Here is a 23,290-nt window from a genome sequence, read left to right as displayed (position 1 = left end):
AAATACATTTATGCACTTTACCTGTGCCAGGGCAATGCGGGTTTGAGAAACTGCAGTAATGAGGAGCAGTAGAAGGCCAGGTACATATTCTCCTCTGCTTCCCCAGCTATGGAGGGTAGCAACTTCCAGTGGACAGGAGAGCTGGAAAATATCAGCTCTGGTGTAAAGTGCTTTGGCCATAAACTTCAAAGCACTTCCCAAAAAGGAGGCTGGATTGCCATTTGTGTTTTACAAATCAGGAATCTGAGGAAAGAGGGAAGGAAGTGGTTTGATCGAACTCATTTAGCAGCTGCTGGCAGAGGCAGGCGGGGACTCTGAGCACTACCCATATACTGCGCCATCAGGGCGCTGGGTACCAGCACCCAGGGGACCTGTGGTTGCCAATTCCTGAGCTGCCTCTCACAGCAGGGACCTGTCCTGCCTCCTCCAACTGCTCTGTTATGCCGTGGCAACTTGGAAATCTGGCTGGGGACAGTATAACAATGTGCTTCAAACTGTGCGGATTTGTGGCTTCAAAGCAGAGCTGTTGATCAGAAATACCATGAATTAGTCATAATCTTATCAAAAATATTTTATTTATGAAAGTAACAATTATACTATACAACCTATATTGGAAGTACATTGAATAATTGCTAGAATAAATACAGGCAATTAATTCAATCTTTTTATAGAATGAGAGGATTTATTTGACATTTGAATGTTAACCCAAGCTTTAACTTACATCATAAATAGTTAAAAGGCATAGTCAAGTTTTTTTTATTGTTTCTTTTGCTTTTTTAAAATTTTAATACTGTTCTATTTTGTAATCAACATGAATCAACTCTCCAATCATTAACATATTAGTATGACTTTCAAGCAACCATGTACCTCAAGATAATCAGACAAATAAGGTAGTGTGTGTGCAGTTCATTCTACAGCAGAATCTATTAATGTCTGCATTAAAAAAGAGAAGCTGAAAATGCTTCTAAGTTCTTTAAGCATCATATGCTGATTTCTGCTTTACCACAGTGCTTTTAAAACCAGAATCTAAAAAGGGCATGTGTCTGTATGCAGCTGGCTTTCTGTTGCTCTTTATAAAGTATAATGGGGCTCAATGCCACATTCCTTTGGCTGGTGAAGGATTGCAGAATTTAGTCCTGAATATTATTTCTCAAAACCATGGTCCAAAATAAATGTCCAGGACTGATTATTAGGCACCAAGGAAGTGATGGATTTGCTAAGACTTGATGTTTCTGATAAAAAATTGGCTTATTTGCTGGTAGATATGCTTCAGTCAAACACAAATTATTGGGCTCAGTACTGGGGTCTGTATTACACTGGACTGAAGAGCTGATGTTTGCATTTTCTTTATCCTCTGTGAAAGGCACTGCCGAAGTTTTATAGTAACACACCCACTGTTTGAAAGTGTTGATAAGCTTTCCTTCCATGTATGTTTTTTAAACTCAAAAATCTGAACGATCTGCTTGATACTAGCAGATTATGAACACCTATGACCATCAGTGAAGTCAGCAGTAGTTTTAGGTGTCCAATATTTCTCCAGATTAGAAGTTTTTGACTCCTCAGGTCCCATGAAAAGTCAGTGGGAGCTTTGCTATAGCAATGTCTTTTCCAATGGCATCGAGGCCTGCCTTGCCTTATGGCTATTGCGCATGCCAGGGATATTATGCTGTCAGCAGAGAAGCAAATTTCCCTTTTACAATGTTATCCAAAACAAAACCCCAAATTGCACATGTCTACCCCTTTGGCCTTTTTTATGCACAATATGCTTGTATTCAAAAACCGAAAATGTTGGGCCTTTCCTAATTAATGTCTTCAAAGAGCACATTTAAACATTTTTTCACAGAAATAACCATTCATCAGTTTCCAAAATGCAGAGAGGTTTTTTTATTCTTTCTGGTGTGAACAATATCAATTCAGCACAATTTTTGGGGGAAGAAGTAGGATTTTTTTTCCAAATGTGTTTAAAAAGACTAAAGAACAAAATGTTCAGGAGGCAGCTTTTTTTGGCAGATAGTAAAATATAAAATATGTGATTTAACAAAAAAGTTGGTTTAAAAATACACACACACAAATAATACAATAATATAAAAATACAGCTCAGCCAATGGCCTCTTAAAATTTACCTTTGGCATTACATTTGGCAGCCTAACAAAAAAGACCCTTCCTATAAACAGAACTATAAAAAAGAGAAGTTCATAAATTAGGTTGCAAGGGGTTGTAAGATACTTTTCTCGATTCTCCAAACTCCTTTCATTCCTGTCCACACACATAAGCATGACCAGTGAGGTATATAGAACGTAACACTGTCAGGCATATGCACAATAAAAAAGTGCATAAACATAGAAGTTCTCCCATTTTCTTGCGAACAGGTCGAAACTGTGTGGTTTGTGTTTGCCCCCCCTTGGCAATACAAAAAAATAAAATAAAATTTAAAAAAATCATTTTTTATTGTTTTTTTCTTACTTTGGCAGGATGAAAATGAACCCAGAGGAATATAAAGGTCCTATTCCCAGCAGCAATGATCCATTTCCCTTGGCAACATTCGTCTGATGCCACAGATACTACAAGGTCGTTGGGTTGCTTTACAACTCTCTGGGTAACTTCCCACGGAAACATCATACATCTAGCACCATGTCAAAGTGTGGCTCTTTCTTCCGCCTGCCACATTTGTTGATAAGAGCAAAGTACAAAGTCAAAAGCATAACCCAGTAACATGCATAGAGTATTGTGCCAATGATGAGAACTGTCTGTGTTGACTCTGAAAATGGCTTTTTTGATTCCTTGTAGATAGTGAAAATTACGCCACCTAGGAGGATTGTAAACCAAATGGAGACTGGAATGAGTCCTATAAAATTAACTACAATGGTTTTTCTTCCTGACGTGCCCCACCCTGCTTTGTTTATCGTGGCAATTGCAAACATCTTTGCTGGCAGTAAACTTGACATGTACAACACTGAGTAGAGTGACATGAAAACCATGACAACGTTGCCCCTAAGGAAGCTGGCAAAGGAAGACTTTATCAGGCCCACTAACTGAACTGTCAGCAAGAAGAGGAGGATGTTCCAGATTTTTCCCCTGTAGAAGAGCTGAATGACAGTGGCGATAAGGAAGAAAGGAAAGAATCCAGTGATTACAGCTTCATAGGTCATCCACAAATGATGCTTGTGGAACCACATTGCATTATAAAGCCACTCTCTAAAGTACGATTTACTCCAGCGGGTCTGCTGATTCAGCCACCTGAGATACTCTATCGGTGTTTCGGTAAGGCACTTGGATCTAGCTGTGTATTTTGTTGCATAGCCCAGACTTAGCACTCTGTTAGTTAGATGTCTGTCATCTCCAAAGCTGCACTGTGAGCCCATAAATTCTTGATTGTACCAATCTTCCACGAATTCATGGAGTAAAGAGTTTCTGTACATTCCCAGAGGTCCGCTGATGCACTGTACACAGCCGAAATAGGACTGACAGGCTCTTTCTATGTTAAATGCCATCCAGTATCTCACACTGCTCAGAAAGGATATCCAGGAATCATATTTGTTCAAAATCTGCAAAATACAAAAAATTTTCATTTTAGATAGGCTCTTGAGAAAGGAAATACACACATTAGATCAATAAAGAATTTGCAGAGACTAGACCACCATTAGCCAAAATACAGGGGGAACCTTGCTCCTGTGTCCAGCTCATGACAAATCCAGGAGTAACCTGTACAGTCCAGGACATTGACAGGAAAGATGAGATGAAGACTTTAAAAGTCTATTCTACCAAAACATTAACTTTTTCCTAGCAACCTTTCCTCTTTTCCCCCATGAAACTTCTTCTCTGGCTCATTCTTCCTTTCCCTTCATCCCCAGTTAAGAACCTGCTGGTCTCAGCCTCTCTTGAGAGGAGATGGTAGACTCCCAAATGTGGCCTCCTGCTTCTTTCTTGTAGGTCTTTGGCCTACATTTTTGGTATCATAAGGCTTGCCCTAGAGGCTTGACCCTGAACTATGTCCCCATATCTGACATTAGGCCCTCTGAAGAGCAACCCGTTCTGATTTGTCTTCGCAGTACCAGCCATGTTATGTTGCTTCAAGACCTGTTGTGATACTCCAGTAGCATCATACTTTGGCCTGTATAAAGGTCTCAGTCATTCTCTTCTGTATGCTCCAAAGCTCACCTGAAGCTCAAACCTATACTTAAAATACAACATAGGCATAGTCTAGGAGTCTGAATGCTCAATGGAGGCATGAGTGCACGGAGACACTTAAGTCCATGTTCCCACATCCATGTTCTCAGCACACACCTTGTGCTGGTGAATGTGGCAAAGAAGTGTGCAGCAGAGTGGCTGTGCCAGCTCTGCATCGATATCTTCTCAGTGTGGGGATTTTCACGGGAAACTGTGGCCTTCTACAACTGGAAAGCAGTATTCTGCAACTAGAAAAAAAGAAGTGGTTTGCTCCAATGGCCCTGACTTCTGTCAGGTTTGAAGGCCAAGGGCCCAACTTTTCTCTGTTTCGACCTAATTCCAGAACGTTTAGAAGAAGCAGGGCTCAGGGATAAGCTCAAGCCTAACTCAAATGTATTTGGTGTATGCTGGAAAGTGAATTAGGAAAAAAAAAAAAGCCCAGATCCTTCATTTTAACCACCTTTTCTCCCAGAGGACATATCCTTCTCTTTCTCTGCAGATACTTATGAACCTTCTTCATTGTCATAGTTGAGCCCATACTGTCCCATGCCAGTTGGACTCACATGTGTTTGGCTTCTCACAAGTTTAGGGTGAGTGTGATGCCTGGTTCATGGTGAGCCCACAGCTGAAAAGATATTCAAGCTTCTGTGGGAAACTTAATTTCTGGAGTTAAGAGCCACATGTCTGAAATACTTCTGACTACTGGGGCATTCATTAGTAAGTGCTTGCCCATATAGATGGCCCTTTCTCTTTTGTTTCACATAAAAGCCCAACTGAGTACGAGGGACCGATCCCAAGGCCAGTTGAAATATTCATATGCAATTTTCTTTATAAATTGTCACAGAAGCAATTGTATCAAAAGGAATGAAGAGCCTTTTGCTGTAGTTGTCAGCCAAACTCCACAATAGTGGAAATCCTAGCAAAAGTGGAGCTGGGCTGACTTGGGGGCTTTCCATTGTCCTGCCTGACAGAGGTGCAGAGGAAACCCAACAGCACAGAGAATGCATAGTGCACTGCATTGCAAAAAGGCTTTTATTCCTGACAATCTTGGCTGCCAGTAATAACATAATTGAAGTGCTTGGTGTGCTGGACTTGGCTTTGGGAGACCTGTTCTCAGTTGCGTGCTCTCCTGTAGCTTTTCTTTGGTACCCTGAGCACGAAGTTATACCTAGAGACCCAAAGATGCCAAAACAATCCTAAAAATGCCAGTGCCCCACTTTTCACTTGTATGGGGGATAATAATATCGGTTTGCTTTCTATGGGTGTTAAAACCATACTGTGCTCATATCTCATAGTAAGGGTTTCTGTTTAACAGATAGAAAGGTTAAGGTTTTATAAGAGCCTCAATAATGGTATCGCAGTATATTCAAAGCCATTCCAGTCAGCAAAATCTCTTATGGTGCCAGTAGTTTCTGCAACTCCTCTGCTACTCTGAAAATCATCGCACTCACCTGCACATCACCTCCAACTCCTCCAACCATTGGATCTTCTTCTAAAACCTTTACCATCTCCACTGATGAGGCTGGATCAAGCATGGTATCTGAATCACAGACCTACAAGTAAGAAAAAACAAGAACAAAAATGAGCTAAGGAGTATACTAGAGGAGAAAATAATCTGACTGTAGGAGGTCTATATGCATATTCTCCTGAATGTAATTAAATCTCACTTTGGAGTCTGCATTGATACTTCTGTTAAAGGCCAATTGTATCAAGCAGCAAGGAGCGGTGCTGAACAAAACAGAGCACTTGTTAGTGCTGTGCACACAAACAATCCTCTCTTCTGTATCAGCTCTATTTGTTTTACTGGCACACTGAGCTGGCTCCTTTGAATAAGAGATATGCTCTCAGAGATGGGGCACTGCAGAGCAAGACGATGTTTGTGGGTATGTGGCAGATTCCTGCTGAGTCCTGACATAGGGTTTCTCTGCTTTGGCTGCACAGTTGGAGTACCATGGTCAAATGCTTCCCACTGCCATATGAGGGAAGGAGTGAGAAGTTAAATTCCAGACACTTGTTATAAAAAAGAAAAAGAAAAAGTCAGCTAGGAGTCTGGGAAGAAACCTAATAGTTCTTTCACTCACAGAAGGCTTTAGCAATTCATGTAAGATATGTATTTTGGATTCCAGAACAAACTCATTTATAATTTTAGATGTGTGGTGTGTTATTATTAGTGCAGGGATTTGACATTTGATATATAGAAATTGTTTGCTATTTTCCTCTGACATTCTTATAAAAAACGCGTAAAGCCAGAAGGAGCGAGTCCCGAAGTGCAGCATTCCACAAGACCAGGGCAGAAATAGATGACACACACAAGGCGTTTCAGCCACACAAACACTCCTAGTCAACTAAACACTGTGTACATTAGGAGCTAGCTTTCCCCCGGAGAGTGGGAGGAGGGCTCAGACAGGCTGGCCGAGGCAGCTGGCATCGCTTTCGTTTGCTCGGAGGCGAATGACACGGGCTGCAGCCTGTTTAAAACAAGTGGGTGTCTCCTTGTTACAGCTGCTGCTGAAAGCGGTGCCCCCATCGTGTGTGAACTCATTTTGCAGCAGATGCCCAGAAACTGGAGCAGGGCAGGGGAGGTTGTCCCAGAAACACCCTCCTGGCCGGCTGGATCCTGCCCTACAAATTCTCATACTGCTTCCACTTTAAACCCATATTGCATTCCTGTGATCTCAGATGGGGACGGCAGGGGCAAAAGTCAGTAGCGCTGCACGAATAACCTATAAAGTCAGATTCTGGTAAGGCTTCATATTGTGTATCCTAATTTTGGTGTCCTTTCATCCAGCCTTTCAATTCAACTTAAGGCCCCTTGCTCCAGGGGAGCAAACACCTTCATGTGTATTCTGTGAAGGGTGAGGTGAGCATTTTGGGGCTCTACTATGGGCCCAGTTTCAGAGAGGAGGTAGCCCAGGATAGTCGGGCTGCATAGCTTGAGATGCAGCTGAGTGTCTGCTAACATACTCCTCCCAACACTCACATGGAGATGAGAGGAGAAAGCCAATGGAAGGTCTTGTATTTCCCTGAGGAGAAAAGCCACAAGCACCTCCAGCTCCTGCTAACTTGATGCATCCAGCACCTCTCCTCAGAGGACTCATTCTGAGGAGCAGCTCTGTATCTTGGCCAAAGTGTCCCTCTAGCTTTGGTGGAAAGATGTCATCAGTGACAGCGGTGATAGAAAGGGAGCAAAACAATTATTCTGAAGAGGGGAAAAGATGCCTGTATTTCTATCTGGGGCTTCCTGGACAGACCTGTTGTTGAGAGTTTTGCAGGAGGAATCTGTAGTTTGCTGAGTACCCAGGGCTCAGGCAGCAATACTCAACCCATTTCTTGTAACCATGAGTGGTCGGATGGGACCAGCTCCCTCCCCAGCCCCTCTTTCCCTCTGGTGCCTGTCACTTGATGCATTTTATCTATATGCATTTATCTATAGAAAAAAAGATCTGTCCAAGAGTAACACTGCTAATATGAGATGAGGAATACTGAAAACACTGGGTTTATTTACAAATTATCAGCATGTGTTCTGGGCCTGTCAGCACATTGAACATGTCTAGGTTTCTGGGGTAAACCAGAGAAGACATTATTTTCCGTCTAGACGAGGTTTTTGCAGGTGAAAAGAGGACATGCCCAGAGAAAGCCAGACACTTAAGAACCCAAATAAAACACACCAAGGTCTGCCCAGACAGGGGTGGTCCAGCACAGTCCAAGAGTCGATTTGCCATCTTTTCTCATAAGGGCTGAGTGACCTAGAAATTATTGCCTTGGGTCATAGACCCTAAGTGAGCTGGTCAGATACTTGTGATGTAACCAGTGGTGGCTTATCCAAGGTGCTCTGAGAAGTTCAGGCTGTGTTGGCCTGTTCACACAGACATCTCCATCAAGTCAAGATGAATTGCACCCTGGCTGCTCCAGCCAGCTCCACACTGATGTCTGCCAGTTTAAGTCCTCTACCTGCTTGCTTACACCCCCCTATCCTCCTCCAGGATGGAAATAAGCCTTCACAACAGTTTCAGGTATTTAATGCGATGCCACTAATAAGCAACAGCTTATTATCTGCATTGTTCTGACTGCTTATGATTGCCTGCCCATAACCCCAAGGTGTCTTTTAAGAACCTTGAGGCCCACAGTTTCAAGGGTGGGCAATGGTGCTAACTGGTCCACTTTTTAAAGTGCTTGATCATTGATGTAGATTGTTCAGCCCTTAAAATATCAGTCTTGTTTAAAGTAGTTTACCCAGGGTACCCCAAAAAAAACATTTGGAAAATCTCATCTTTCATTCATTCATAAAACAGAGCCACAGTTCAGCTGCATTGCTTCATGACTGTGTAGTAGCCAGGGCCACCAATGTGCTGCATTTCTAAAACACATGTGACTGTGGCATTAATCATTAGTGCAGCCTTTGGTGGCAGCTTGCAGCTGCGTTACAGTCCCTGACACATTCATCAGGACTTAAGAGCCAGGTCAGGAGTGTTAATTGACTGAAAGATCAGAAACATCTCTTCCATATTCTCAGTTTATGCTATGACTGTTGAAACACTTTTTCCAGATTCCCTGAACAAATGCAAGAGCTGGACTGAGGGAGGAAAGTTGCAATGAATCTGTTTCCTCTCTGCCTTCTCTCTCTGCAATCTGATACTTCTAAGCAAAGTGATTATAAAACCATGCTAATAAAGAAAATTGGCATTTTTATCCCATCTTAGTCCATCATAGCAAAGAACCAAAGTGCAGACAATGGAGAGCTTAAGCCCATTGTTTTCAGCAAATAAATCAGTCTCAGTTTTGGAAGTGGTAGGGGATGGGTTTTAAATCTTTGCCTTACTCTCCCAGCTCCAATAACAGAGCAGTTCCCAGCACACTTCAGTTTCTGCCCCTGCTGTGTGCAGAGGACTTGCTGCTCTCACCCCAGCTGCTGGCAGCCTCTTCACATTGCTCGGACACTGTGCCCATGGACACTGGGCCATGCGGGACTTGCATGCACACCCCAGCACAAGGCTGTGCATGGACCCCAGAAACATATGTGGCTCAGCCACGCAGCTGCCCCAAGCCAGAAAAGAGCATCTCACAGGGAGCTGCCGCTCCACTGAAGGAGAACACTGGATTCTCTGCGGTCAGGAGAAGGTAGGAAGGGCTGATGGTACTTAGTTAAGAAGATCATCTCATATTAAGAAAATCATCTCATACGGGGAGACCTTAGTGGGGTCTTTCAGTACTTTAAAGGGGCCTATAAGAAAGATAGGGACAGACATTTTAGCAAGACTTGTTGTGATAGGACAAGGGGTAATGGTTTTAAACTGAACGAGGAAAGATTCAGGTTAGACATGAGGAAAATATTTTTTACAATGAGGGTGGTGAAACACTAGAATAGGTTGCCCAGAGAGGTGGCAGATGCCCCATCCCTGGAGACATTCAAGGCCAGGCTGGCTGGGACTCAGCAACCTGATCGAGTTGCAGATGTCCCTGCAACTGCAACCTGGAGGGTTGGACTAGATGACCTTTGAAGGTCACTTCCAACCCAAACTATTCTATGATTCTATTAACAAAACTGCTCTATTCAGTGGGATTAATCAAATGAGCCTGGCTAGCCTTGATTGATAAGGAACGATCCTCAGCATCCAGCCAGAGACCCTGATCCCACCCGCTTTCCTCCACATGTAACCTCTTCCCCTTCCCACAGTCAGCAGGGTTGTTTGCAGGAGTGAGGACTGCTTCCATGTGTAAGGCAGAAACATAGAAAATCTTTCACGGGATCCAAGGCAGCTGGAAAGAAATGTGTCTTTGCTGCTTTGGAAACAGGGAGAGAGGACCCAGCCTAATTCATTTTTAAGTGAATAGTGTCATAAGGGTTTTAAAGGCCAAGTCGTGGTGAGTGAGGTAATGCAGCTGTAAGTGATGAACCAAAAGCTCCTTCAAGCTTTAGCTGAAGAAATCTTTCAGGCTGCACATCGACCCTTTTATTGAATACTCTGCACAGCTTTTGAAGCCTTTAAAATATCCCCATCTTTTTTACAGACTCCACCACTGCTCTGAGGTATTCCCTAGTGCCACTAAATACCTGCCTGTCTGCTTACATTGAGGCTGCTAACAACCTCACAAAATAAAACCTTGCTGAGATCTTGTCTTACAGGAGCAGAGAAGGGGTCTTCAGGAGGCCACTGGCTTTGTCTGAAGCAAAACCGTTTGGGTGAGGAGGCAGTACCAAAGGCTGAGGAAGGATTTCAGATTTCTCCAGTAGCTGGTGCACAGATTTAACCTATTCACAGATAGGTTGACCATTTTAAAAAGTAGCAAAATAAGCTTTTAACGGTCAAGCTGTTTCCAAACAGACTGAAAGGAGCACTGTGTTCATCAGGGACTAGGATGGCCTCTAACATGCTGCACAAAATATACAAAAGCTGCTTTCTTTCAAAGTGTGTTTGAATTGGCACTGACCTGGTGCTCTAATACCTACCTGTACATAATCCACGCTTCTCCCCAGTGCTTTGAATGCTGTGTACATTACTTCTCTTTTTCCACCCCATTTCTGCATGATGCAAACACTTTTGTTGGACAGGACCAGCTGAGATACATGTTGCATGCTCTCTCTGTGAGACTCATCTGTCTCACCCGGACCTTTGTCGTGGAAGTTATTACTCCAGATATAAGTGGCAGATTTGTCCCTACCCATGATTTCAGTAAAAATGTCCATCATGTAAACGTCATCTTCTGAGTTCCCATCAATGACCATAACAACTTTAATTCCAGGGTAGGTCAATCTTTTCACAGAAAGTAAACATTTTCTTAAGTAGTCAGGATCCTCTTGATAGGCAGCAATACAAAGGGCAACTGTTTTGTTCAGCTTGATTGGAGTTTCTAGCGACCGCTTCATTTTCCTGTGCTCTAGGTAGGCAAACAGGCTTTGGATGATGAGATGTGATGCCAGGATAGCACCATAGAGTCCAAAGGAGAAGTAGTAGTTGTCTGTTTGGATGAACTGGTAGCCCACAATGTAAGCAGCGGTGATTCCCAGCAGGAGGGACACCCCGAAGAGCGTAGTTCCAAGTATTCTCAGGATACATATAAACCTCTCACAATGCATCTGCAAAGAAGCATGGAAAATATTAGCAGAGCCACCACTTGCTGATATAAGACCTCATAAGGGATGTGCATGGCTTCAACATAGAACTCAGTATCAACAGATACACCCAGTGCTTCTGGCTGTGTCACAGACTTACTGCATCACCTTGCTCAATTCAACTTCCCTTGTGTAAAGTACGATTTAAAGACACCTTAATGTATCAGGGATGTTTTCTACTACTTGTAATATCCTCACAGAAGATTTTGTCTGTGTCAGGATCTTATTTTGGCAGCCTGGGCTTGCTGAATCAGATGCTCTGTCATACTACCCTGGGAGAGCTGGAGAAGGGGCTTTTGGGTCACCACTCACTTCACATGGTCACAGGCGAGCAGAACAGCTGAATGTCTGGGCAGCCCCTCCTCATCCCCCATCCATGTCATGACTGCATCGCACCCTGAATTGCCTCTGTCGCTTAGTTGTGTTTGCAAGAATATTGGAAAGACATTCTTAAAACAGATGTCTGAATGTATTTATAATTTTTTAAACAGATGTCTGACTATATTTGTAATTTATATTTATATAATCAGACATCTGCTTTAAAAGGTCTTCTCAATACCATTGCAAAAATGTATTATTCATACATTTGTGTACACAGATATATGCATGTGTGACCACGTGTATATAGCACTAAAGCCTGACTGAGATTAAGTCTGTGGCAAAAGTATGCACTAATATAAGAGAGCCAAGACTCCACCCTGGGCTGAGAAATTCATTAGAACATCAGTTGACTCTGACAACTCTGCGTATTTAGGTCACCTGACTGTGAAACCTTCTAACCTAAGCTCTGAGCTATGGAGGAGCTGGCTGGCATGGAGGGCCCTCTGGTATTTTTGAGGCAAATGATGAACAAACGTGTAGGCATGTAGGTAGGCAGACAGGCAGAATATAGTGTTGTTTTTTGTTGACAATCAAATTAACCGTATTACGCAACAGCTTTCTCAGAATTACAGGAAAGTTAATGACGATGTTTTATGTCACTTGATGTGTTTGACCTTGAGGACATAAACAAGATAATATCTGTTTAGGGCCAACCCAGCAAGCCCATTGTAAATTGATGAAACTCAAACACATGCTTGAATATTTTGCTGAATTAGGGGATCTCAGAGTAATGGACTTGTGTTTTCTTACTATTATTCATATTTTCCCTGCTGCTGTCATCTTACTCGTCTGCTGATCATGTTAGTTCCACCATCTGTTGGCCAAAGCTGATGTTGGAATAGTGCTTCCTTACATCATACGTGTCTTTAACTCTTTCTTGAAAAAATACTACCAGGCTACAGCAGCATATCTGTCAACAATTATATTTCTGTCTGAAAAGTTACAGGCTTGGAAAAAAACAGGCAACACAAAATCACTTACAAAATAAAAATAAACCAGGCAATCCTAAAGTCTGAAGTTATGACGACTATGCTTTTTTCCACTGGCTATTTAGGGTCTTAAATTTCAAGACAGGAGGAAGCCTCTTAAATGTATATTTGGAGACACTGTTAAAGAAATTGGACCCTATCTCTAGGACTTCCTTGAATACTTATGGCTGGGCTCTGACAGGTGGTGTAATCACCCACCAGCAAAAGGGACCGTCTCTGCTCTGGCCTGTCTGAAAGTCCTTCACAACAGGGGTCATGGAGAAGCCTAATAAAAGATAGTTTACACTCACCACAACTGTAGGTGAATTAAAACTCAGCGTCTAAAATAGATTCATTTCAGAAAAAAAGATTAAGTAATGGATACCCTCTAGATTACCTTGAAGTCAAACAGCCCGTGTGTTTATTAATCCCTCAAGCAGGCAGAAGGTCACAAACATCAGGGTACATGTTTCATTAACGGGGTCCCATTTGGGGTCCACTACTTCTCTTCTCTTGCCAGAAAGAGAAAATTCCTATTAGTGAGTAGGGGCTAAAGTCTGCTAACATTAAGAATTATATGGCTGACTTCAGTGGGCCACTTGTATAGGTAGAGCTGAGAGGATTTAGATTAAGATCTGAGGCGTTTACATTTGACTGACTATATACCCTCCCAAGCTTCTTTTATATTAATTTGCTATTGCTTTTTCTATTCCTATGAAGTGTTTCTGCACAAAAGGGAAAAAAAAATGAAAGAAATGAATTCTCTGATCTTGTCATTACAGCACAGCTTCCCACCCTTGCAAAAAAAAAAAAAATAAATAAAAAAATACAGCCTTTTAAGATCAAGGAATGGATTTCTGGTCTTAATAAAACAGCATTTTTTTTCTATCCTTTCACTGTCAACCTTGGGAGAATAAACTATGTTTTGATCTAAATTCCTGGCTTTCATCAAAGAAACTTTCCCCTTTGTATGTGCAATTGGGGTTTTTATATATCGTCTTTTAACTGACTGAATCTCAGAGTAAGTCTGGAAAAAGTTGCTCAATATTCTCAAGCTATAGCACGTGAGCTATTGATAGCTTGCCCAGCAGAACTGATCTTTATCAACTTGAGCATGCCCAAACAATGGCAAAGAAGCCAAAAATTCTCCACCCTTCTCCAATAATTGAGCCAAGAATTTAAAAGGAAATGATGCTTATACAAGTCTGGGACCAAAAATGAACTGCTGAGTCAAATAAGAGCACTGAGGGCAGGGAATAGCTGCATCAGATATTTCAAGGTCAGACAGTGCTGTTATGAGTATCTAGCCTGGCCTAACACAGTGAAATGTAAAAGAACATCCTTCATAAGACATCAGTTAAAATCCATTCCTGAAGTTTCCTGAACTTGTCACACAAAGGTAAAATCAAGTATTATCAGAGAACCAGCATACAGATCTGTGTTTTAACTGTGTAAGCCTAAAATAATGCCATGCTGAGTCAATATGCATCAAATCCTTGGTGAAGGACAAACACATTAACTTTCAAAGGTACAATTATTTTTCAGTCATTTCATTGATAAACACTCTTTCTAAGGGTTAGCAATAGGCTTTCAGCAAAATGTAATTGCGTATTCCCAAATTTGCCATCACTGCAGACCTACTCAACAGCTGACTAACTGGTGGAGGGTACTGTAGACACCTTGTATGATCAGTACATCTTAGTATTTTGTTTATGTCTCAGCCTAAAGGATCTTCAGTTCCTTGTGGGATTTAATGCAGTAAGTGTGTCACAGAATCACAGAATGGTTGGGGTTGGAAGGGACCTCTGGAGATCATCTAGTCCAACCCACCTGCTAAATCCTGGGAAATGGGCACTGTAGAATGTAAAAAAACAGAAGAAAAGCAACGCCTGAGCTAGGGATGAGGTGCACAACACATGGAAGACATGCAGCCAGTCCCTATTCTTGGATCAACAAAGACAATTGCAGGTCACTTCTGTGTACACATGGAACTGGTGCTACATGGGAAGATGTGTTGGAGTGAGGTGAGGGACAAAGCTCCTCACCTGTTGAGAAGGTGAGTTGGTGGGTTACCTCACTGTCTCTGGAGTCAAACCTGGATCTTGCACTTTCTGAGCAGGTTTTTAACCAGTTCTGTGAAGTAGGATGAGGAAGATACTACCTGCAATGCTCTTTCTTTCTTATTATTTTTTAAGATGAAAGCTATGTAGCACTGAATGAAATTGAAGGATCCATTGCTTTGCATTACCTCTGAAGGACATTTCCAGGGGGCAATAAGACTGCACCGGCTGTGTCAGACTCTTTTTGGAGGTGCCTATGTCCGCCATATACTGCACAAGAAGTCTGAGACAGGATTGCTAATTCTACTCTGCAGTTTGTCCACCTAAATCCTCTATTGGCACCTTCACCTAACCCCACAGTGCTGAATCCAGTACAAGCCTTGCACAGCCTCCAGCAGACAGGGTCAAGGTTTGTATACAATAGATGAGTGTATGTAGAGCATCTTCAAAATCTACTACTGAGCAATTTGTTGTCATGATCTTGCAGACATTTATTTCCATGGATGGACCTGGTCAGAGCTAACCAGCCCACCCAGTAGAAATGAAATATGAAAGCCATGTGCTAAATCCTAATGTTATGTAGGTTGTTGCTGATTCAGTGACACATTTTGATACACCAAGCAGTCCCAAGTATGCGTTTGCTTTGTGGCAACTGCACAGGAGGAGGCAATGCATGCCTCTCTTTGGAGGCTCCTATGGAAAAGCATGGCCAAGAAATGAACCCTTGCATGTACTTGACATCAGAGTCCACCTAGTGAACTATTTGGCATTGTGTCTTTTGGCATCTTGATAAAGCCACACAAAGAGTATTTTTTGGTCACACCTATGATGAAGGAGAAGTTACTCTACTGTTAACAACTGGCATAACTAAAAGTTGTAGTCTTCTAACATTATTTTCATCAAAAATCTCAGGTTAACAAAGGGTTGACTGATACCTACAATGTACATACAATGACTAGGTTATTAACTCTGTAACACTAGAGATCACAATTTTTTCTCTGAATTAATGCCTTGTATTGCAAATTAGAAGAACATAGCAAAGTATGCTTCAGTTTTCTCTATTGTGAAAAATATTTAGGCTAGCATTTAATGGTAGTTATGGCACATAGATCTAACTTTAATAAGATCTAGACACTTGACTGAAATTCAGCAGCTTCTTCTGTCCTGATTGGGACTGGGTCTTTACTCAGCAGAGAACACTGCTGACTTCCATGGTAAAGCACCACTTTTCCACACTCCAAAATGATACAGCATAGTCTGTCCATGTGGTTATTACTCAGATTTCATGCATCACTGAAACTAACAGGACCTGGAGATAGTTCATGAGGAGGCAAAGAGAAAAAAAAAAGCTTGATTTGTTGCTAATTCATGAAGAGAGCGATAAAGAGAATAGGGTCAAATACATATTCAGAAAACCCACACATATTGGTGTCTGAACACATCAATATTAGCTGCAGTCCATTCACTTATTGTGCATCAGCCACTGTGTAGCTGCCCTGAGGATTAAGGAAGTGACCGGGTTGTCCCCTGCAGCTGCTCACACAGGATGTGGAACCAGTGACTGACAGGAGGTCAAGCTGAAGCTGGGCTTGCTCGCAACACATGCGATACAGCTCACTACATCATCTGTTTCAGAAGTCATCTCTCATGTACAACACTCACACGTATTGCTGTGTAGTACTTCTGGCTAGCTTTCCCCCCAAAGTTTAAAAAGCAAGAGAAGGAGACACAGGAAGTTTATGCATAAAATGCAACAATTTGGAAGGTTGTTTGAAAGAATTGGAGCTTATTAATGCCAAACATCTGAATGCATTTTTAAAAAAAATGTTACACTGCAAAAGTCAATATTTGTCCAGGAGACAGCAGTAGAAGTTCAATCACAAGTGTGCTTATTTGTCTCATTCACCTCTGAAGGTTCAAAGGACCTGTGCCTCTCTCTATACATCTCAGGCTACAGCCACGTCAGCAAATAGTCCAATACTACAGGAAAGGATCTGTAAAAAGGAATACCTGGTGCTGAGTGCATAACTTCCACCCTCCATCCATTCTCATGTTTTACTCTGACCTAGTTTTAGTCAGACCCTATGGACCAAAACCCCATTAGTGTCTGAAAAGCACACTCCAGGGGTACATCTTGCAATTAATTTCTTTCAATAAGAATCCAGCGTGTGTGCCCAGCAATCACTTTGCAATACAAACCCAAGCAATTCGGTTGAAGGAAGGGAACACACTCCTGATTCAAACCGAAATGCTAATGCAAACCCACTCCGTGTACGAGATTCATACATCGGACTTGTCTGCAAATCTTTGGTGCAATCAGAAGTGCTGAACACTGAAAACCTTTGAAAATGCCTCATTTTCACATGCCTGTATAGAAGCTAAATTTTTGAATGTCCACTAGCCATGGTTCTCTGAACCTCAGTGCTGAGGCTTTGGATTCAGCAAAGCTTGTAAGTATGCCATTAAAGATAACTGTGCACTTCAGTATTTTGCTGAAGAGACAAATCAGTGGATAACTTATCTTGCAGTTCTGTAGAACAGGTGAAAAAAAGTTTCTCTGTGAAACTATTTCTGGGATACTCATTATAAAAATGTAGACATACATTTGACGTTTATTATACAGATTAATCTCCCTTATGAAGGCTGTCAGATGAGTCATTGCTTAACCACTTCGTTTCTTACATTAGGGAATCTAAGAGAGGACCAGGACTCAGACAATTTGGATTTTGTTCCTGGTGTTGCTGTTCATCTGCTGGGTGACCCTAGGTAAGTGAATTTGCCTCTCTCTGTCTCAGCTTTCTCACCTGTAAAATGGGAATCATCATCACGCCAGAGGTTCTTGGAGATCTACAAAACCCTTCATACAGCTTCGGTTACTGATATGTGTAATGATACTCTTTTCTGGTGTGATATGGGACCCCAGCGCTTCTCCAGTTCCATACAACTGGTTTTCCTCAAAAAAGCCATCAAAAACCAACACATCACTTCCTATTTTCCTTGCCTATATTCACCTGAAGGCAGAGCCAGTAGCAGTTTGTCTGTAATAAACACACAACTCCTACTCAGCATGATTCTTGGGATCAGTGAGGTCTGCAACATAAAGCTGACACATGTGGGTGTATGTGCATGCAGCTACTGAGGGCTGTTTTGCACACAACCAAAGGAAGAGTATCATCTTTTATAAGTCTTAAAAAAAGCATTTCTTACTTGTGAGAGTAATAGCAGCTGCTTAAATGACATGAGCGTGTTTGGGTGCGTGTGTGTGTGCATGCACACAGGCTGACACATGCTGAATGTGGCCTTATACACATACGGTCTGGGTGTGCACACAAACTGTATCTGAGCCTTACTATTTTTTGACCAATATTTAGATTCCTTATTAGCCTTAGTTTGGCGGCCAAATAAATCATTGATCTTTGAAGTACAAATGATTCCAGGTACACGTTAATTACAAGCAGAAAATAGCTGTCCAGACTCCCTCTTCTATTTTACAGCCTGCAGAGAGGAAACTGAAAAGTTATGTTACATCTGTACATCTTTACTACAGCAGAGTTACCATATCTGGTGCTTTTGGTTATTTATCACTTCCAGATTTTGTCATGCCATTGATCTTCTGGAAAGGGTTCACATAAGACTAAAATTAACTCTGGGGTTAGGTTTAAAATGAAGAACAGGATTAGTAATGATGGTGAACTGTATCTGCATTCACAGACTTTGATCAGCAAATCAAGAATCTCCTGTCTGCTCAATGCATGTTTCCCACTAAACCACCCAAATTTAGTCTCTTACAGGTTTGAGTAACTAACAGCTGCTGGTTGAATTTGTCCCTAATGTAGACAGTGATACACTAGTTGATAAATTAACCAAAAGAAGAAAAAAAAAAAAAAGCTCTAGGAAATAAATCAAGGAGTAAATAATATTTGTATTCAGACATTTTGGATTGCAGTTAAACAAAAATATAGTTTAGAAATATTTTACGGTTGCTGGGTATGAAGTCCATGGTGGTTTTGGCACAAAACTGACTACTCTGCTTTACCCTAGCAAATAATTATTTATTTGTTGTTCATAGCTTATTATCTTGCAATTTGCTTATAAATCACAAGTCATATCTTGTTTGACTTTGTCAAGTCCCACCACACTGAATGGAGGAGTAATTTGCCGCTTTATACACTAATCTTGAAGACCAACAAAATGAAGCATATTTGCTTGCACACTGTAAATAAGAACTGCTGAGTTTGTTGCTAGTAAACTAACATGGGAAACACTGCTGAATCCAGAGGAGCTGCTCTTCTCACTGGGAAAACTTTTCCCAGGTTTTTCTGCACTTGTGTGTATTATAAGGAAGTTTCACTATCATGAAATAAAATCCTGGCTTTATTTACAACACTGACAGACTCCTCTAACCTTGGTGTGGGCTGGATTTTGAGCAATTTTTCAGGGAAAGGGAATACATTTCACTGCTACCACCCCCAAATGAAATGACCTATCCATTCTCTTCAGCAAGTCCCAATGCACCCACGTTACAGCAATGTGTGCTGGAGACAAAACGTGTGTGTCTATGGAAGGATGATCCATAAGGAAGGAGACCATGAAGCAGAGCTATGCCTTGGGAGATGTGGGGTCATTGAGTGCCCTGAAGAAAGGTTCAGACAACACCTACCACAAGTGATGGAGTACATACTTTTTTTCCCTTCTTGTTCTCACCATACTGATAAAGATACCATGAATTTCAGAAAGATGATCACCATACTGCAGAAAAGAAGGCTACAGGGAAATATTTATTGTAGCCTTTCAGTATTTAAAGGACACTTAAAAGAAAGATGGAGACAAACTTCTTAGCAGGGCCTGTTGCAATAGGACAAGGGGTAATGGTGTTAGACTAAAAGAGGGTAGATTTAAACTAGATATAAAGAAGAAATTTTTTATGATGAGGGTGATGAAACCTGGAACAAGTTGCCCACAGAGGTGGTAGATGTCAAATTCAAGGCCAGGCTGGACGGGGCTCTGAGCAACCTGATCTAGCTGAAGATCATAGAATCATAGAATCATAGAATGTTAGGGATTGGAAAGGACCTTGAAAGATCATCCAGTCCAATCCCCCTGCTGGAGGAGGAACACCTAGATGAGGCTACACAGGAAGGTGTCCAGGCGGGTTTTGAATGTCTCCAGAGTAGGAGACTCCACAACCTCCCTGGGCAGCCTGTTCCAGTGCTCTGTTACACTCACTGAGAAGAAGTTTCTTCTCAAGTTTAAGTGGAACCTCTTATGTTCCAGTTTAAACCCATTACCCCTTGTCCTACCATTGTTTGTCACCGAGAAGAGCCTGGCTTCATCCTCGTGACACTTACCCTTTGTATATTTATAAACATTAATAAGGTCACCCCTCAGTCTCCTCTTCTCCAAACTAAAGAGAGCCAGCTCCCTCAGCCTTTCCTCCTAAGGGAGATGCTCCACTCCCTTAATCATCTTGGTTGCCCTACGCTGGACTCTCTCCAGCAGTTCCCTGTCCTTCTTGAACTGAGGGGCCCAGAACTGGACACAATATTCCAGGTGTGGTCTCACCAGGGCAGAGTAGAGGGGAAGGAGAACCTCTCTCAACCTACTAACCACTCCTCTTCTAATACACCCCAGGATGCCATTGGCCCTCTAGGCCACAAGGGCCCAGTGCTGGCTCATGGTCATCCTGCTGTCCACCAGGACCCCCAGGTCCCTCTCCCCTACACTGCTCTCTAATAGGTCATTCCCCAACATATACTGGAACCTGGGGTTGTTCCTGCCCAGATGCAAGACTCTACATTTGCCCTTGTAATATTTCATTAAATTTTTCCATTAAAAATATCCCTGCTCACTATACGGAGGTTGGACTAGATGACCTTTAAAGGTCCCTTCCAACCCAAACCACTCTGTGTGATTCTCTCGGAGCAGGGAAACAAGGAAAATTGTCTCTTAAGGTATTTTCATCCCTCTTTGCCAGCATCGCCGTGGAGTCTGACAAGACAAGGTGAAGGGCATTAAGACTCTCAAGAGCTGGGTCTCGGCGTGTCCCACAGACACGCTCTGACGCGCCACAGGCTCAGGGAAAGGCCATGGGGGACGCAGAACGCCGGGGTTTCCAGCCGGGGGGACACCCCAGGACCAGCGGGGGGCGGTGCCCCGGCCCGGCGGGTCCGCGCGGCTCCGCCCGCCGCGGGGCTGCTCGTGCGGGGATCCCCGGGCCGCCGCGCAGCCAATGGGGGCGGGGCTGTGCGTCACAGCGGGTGGGCGGGGCGCCGAGGGGGATCCCCCGCGCTGCCACGTCACGGGGGGCGGAGCGCGGGCCGTGCCCAGGCCGGCGGGGACGACTGGAGCACCGCGGGCAGCCGGGCGGAGCGCGTCGGCCTTCCCCGCCCGACGCCGGCCGGGCAGAGGGCGTTCAAGGCTGCGCTGGAGCCGCCTTCGCTCTCCGCGGCGGCGGCCCCGCGGTGTGACCCTCCTTCAGCCGGCCCCCGCAGCCGCCGGGCGCCCGCCGCCAGCCCGGGTCTCGCCGGCGGGTGCGGCGGGCTGCCCGACGGGGCGGGGCCGGGCTCAAGGCGCGCATCGCTGGAAGTTCGCGGGCAGCCCTGCAGCTCCCGCCTCACAGGACCGCACCCCTCCTCTCCAGTCCCTCCGCCGGGAAACCGCCCTCTCCGCTCCGCGCGGCGCCCGGGCAGCTCGATCCGCTCGGTTTCTCCCCTCCGAGGCGGTACTTGAGCCCTCCTCCCGCCGGCCGGCTCCTCGCCTTCCTTCCTGCAGGCCCATCCCTCCCTCCGCTCCTGTCACGTTCCCCCTCCCGCTCTGGATGCAGAAGCAGGGGACGGCCGGGGAGAAGGCAGCCGGGGCTGCGAGCAGCTCTCGCCTCCTCCGCTGGGCTCAGGGGAGCGGCTGCATAACCTGTTGCTTGATTTTATTTTTAGGTTTGGTTGGGGGTCTCATTATTTATTTGTTGGTTTGTTTTTGCAAATCGTAAGGCTCAGCAATATTTTAAACGGATTACACGGAAGAGAGGTTGAAGCTGAAAACCTCATTCATCCTCACTGCGGTTCTATTCATTACTCAAATAGGTGTAGCATAAACCCGGTAAGATCCTCCCCCAGCCCCACTCGTATTTTGGGATCTGTTTCAGCTTTCCTCCCTTGAACAGTGGGGATGGGAAAAGAGGGTCTTTTGCTCTTGAGGTGACAGAAACATAATCATAAATCACCTACCTTGCTTGTCCTTCTGTCCTTTGGTCATAGAGGGGCTCCAGCCAGCTGTGTGGTCTCACGTACCGTTGCTCCCGCTGAACAGTTTCCAAGTTTGAGGTAAAAGATCAAATCGCACTTTTCATGGACTTATTGAGACGCTCAGAAATAAAAAATAATTAAAAATGAAGATTTGAAAAAAAAAAAATCGTTTCAGGCTATTCAGTCCTACTCATTTTCTCCCACGTGTTTTCACAATTAATATGTATTTGTCTTTCTCTGCTTCAGTTTCTAGCTCAAAGCTGTGGGATTTTTCTTTTCTTTTTCAAATAATAATAATATCAATAAAAAAAGTTAAAAGTAATAAATTAGGAGTTAGTTTCTCGTGGTCGAAGCTGGAGATCTTATTTCAAATCCGGCTAGCCAGGAGCCTGGAGAAGTTGCAAGGCAGCGTCTGAAAGTTTGAGAGATGTATAGTATAAGATAAAGTCTCTTTGGTGATGCCTTGCTGACCGAGTAACTGTTTCAATGAGGTTTCTCAGCAGCAGCAGCAGCAGCAAACGGGTAATATTTTCCAGACGTCTTTTTCTTTCCTGCTGCTGCTGCTTTTCTGCCTCCTCCACGTTATGGGGTCTTTTAACAAGTGAGACTTGAGTTGTTTTAATAGGCGGAGGATGGGAAGAAGGAGGGGAGGGAACTCCTGTAAGGAGGAAAAAAAAAAAAAAAGAAACCAACCCTGCCCATTGAAATGATCTCAGTCAAGGACCAGTTCAGCGTCAGGAATTCAATTAGCTAAGTTGCAAATTTCTCAGAGAAATGCAATGCGCATATATTGCCACCATCTGATTTCCTCTTCATGTTCGGTAATTAGGGGAAACCCCCACTTTCCCCTCTCCTTGCTCCCTTCATCTCTAGGCTTGGGGTGTGGGACTTGTTCCTCCCACAGCCGCTATTCGTCTGGGACAGTTTTTGCTGCTGCTGGTTTTTATTAATAAGGGAATTGCCTCTATGAATGGATGAACTTTGCAGTTTCCAATCCTGCTTTACCCATTCATTCTCGGAAACATTTGTTGTAGTAAATACCCAAGAAAGTTCCCACTGGCACTAATACTAATGCCACTTGCTTTGAAACAACCAAGGAAACATGTTAGACAATATAAGAACTGGAAAATTATGTGTGTTGTGGGTTTTTTTTGTGCTTTTTGGTTTTTGTTTTTTTTTTTTTTTTTTGGGGGGGGGGGGGCGCGGACGGGGTGGGGGTGTCACCAGAACTGTTCACTGTGCACTCTGTTGACAGTTTAGTTAGCCAGGGGCGGGCAGGGCCATCAGCCGTTCACAGCAGACCCCACAGGAGACCCCACCGTCTGCCCGCAGCTTTCATTCGCACCGAGCGGCTCCTGCTCT

General features: G+C 43.5%; 1 protein-coding gene across 1 annotated transcript; it reads right to left on the bottom strand.

Annotated features, from left to right (window-relative positions):
* Window positions 1-553: 553 nt before the first annotated feature.
* Window positions 554-22,497, bottom strand: HAS2 (hyaluronan synthase 2). Its single transcript, XM_082045766.1, has 4 exons — window positions 21,911-22,497; window positions 10,616-11,242; window positions 5,619-5,720; window positions 554-3,545 (listed from the first exon to the last, which is right to left on the bottom strand). Exons 2-4 carry the CDS (start codon window positions 11,240-11,242, stop codon window positions 2,616-2,618), a joined length of 1,659 nt encoding a protein of 552 aa, XP_081901892.1. The 5' UTR covers window positions 21,911-22,497; the 3' UTR covers window positions 554-2,615.
* Between the last annotated feature and the right edge of the window lie 793 nt (window positions 22,498-23,290).

This window comes from Streptopelia decaocto (genome assembly GCF_964273445.1).
Source record: "Streptopelia decaocto genome assembly, chromosome: 2".
NCBI classification, from domain to species: Eukaryota; Metazoa; Chordata; class Aves; order Columbiformes; family Columbidae; genus Streptopelia; species Streptopelia decaocto.
The sequence above is the reverse complement of the archived record's forward strand: the minus strand, read 5'-3'. Positions and strand labels throughout refer to the sequence as shown.

Coding starts and splice junctions, on each gene's coding strand:
- HAS2 (XM_082045766.1), bottom strand. CDS start 11,242: ATGCATTGTGAGAGGTTTATATGTATCCTGAGAATACTTGGAACTACG. Junction 5,721..10,615: donor GAAGCGTGGATTATGTACAG/GTAGGTATTAGA, acceptor TCTTACTTGTAG/GTCTGTGATTCAGATACCAT. Junction 3,546..5,618: donor GAGTTGGAGGTGATGTGCAG/GTGAGTGCGATG, acceptor TGTATTTTGCAG/ATTTTGAACAAATATGATTC.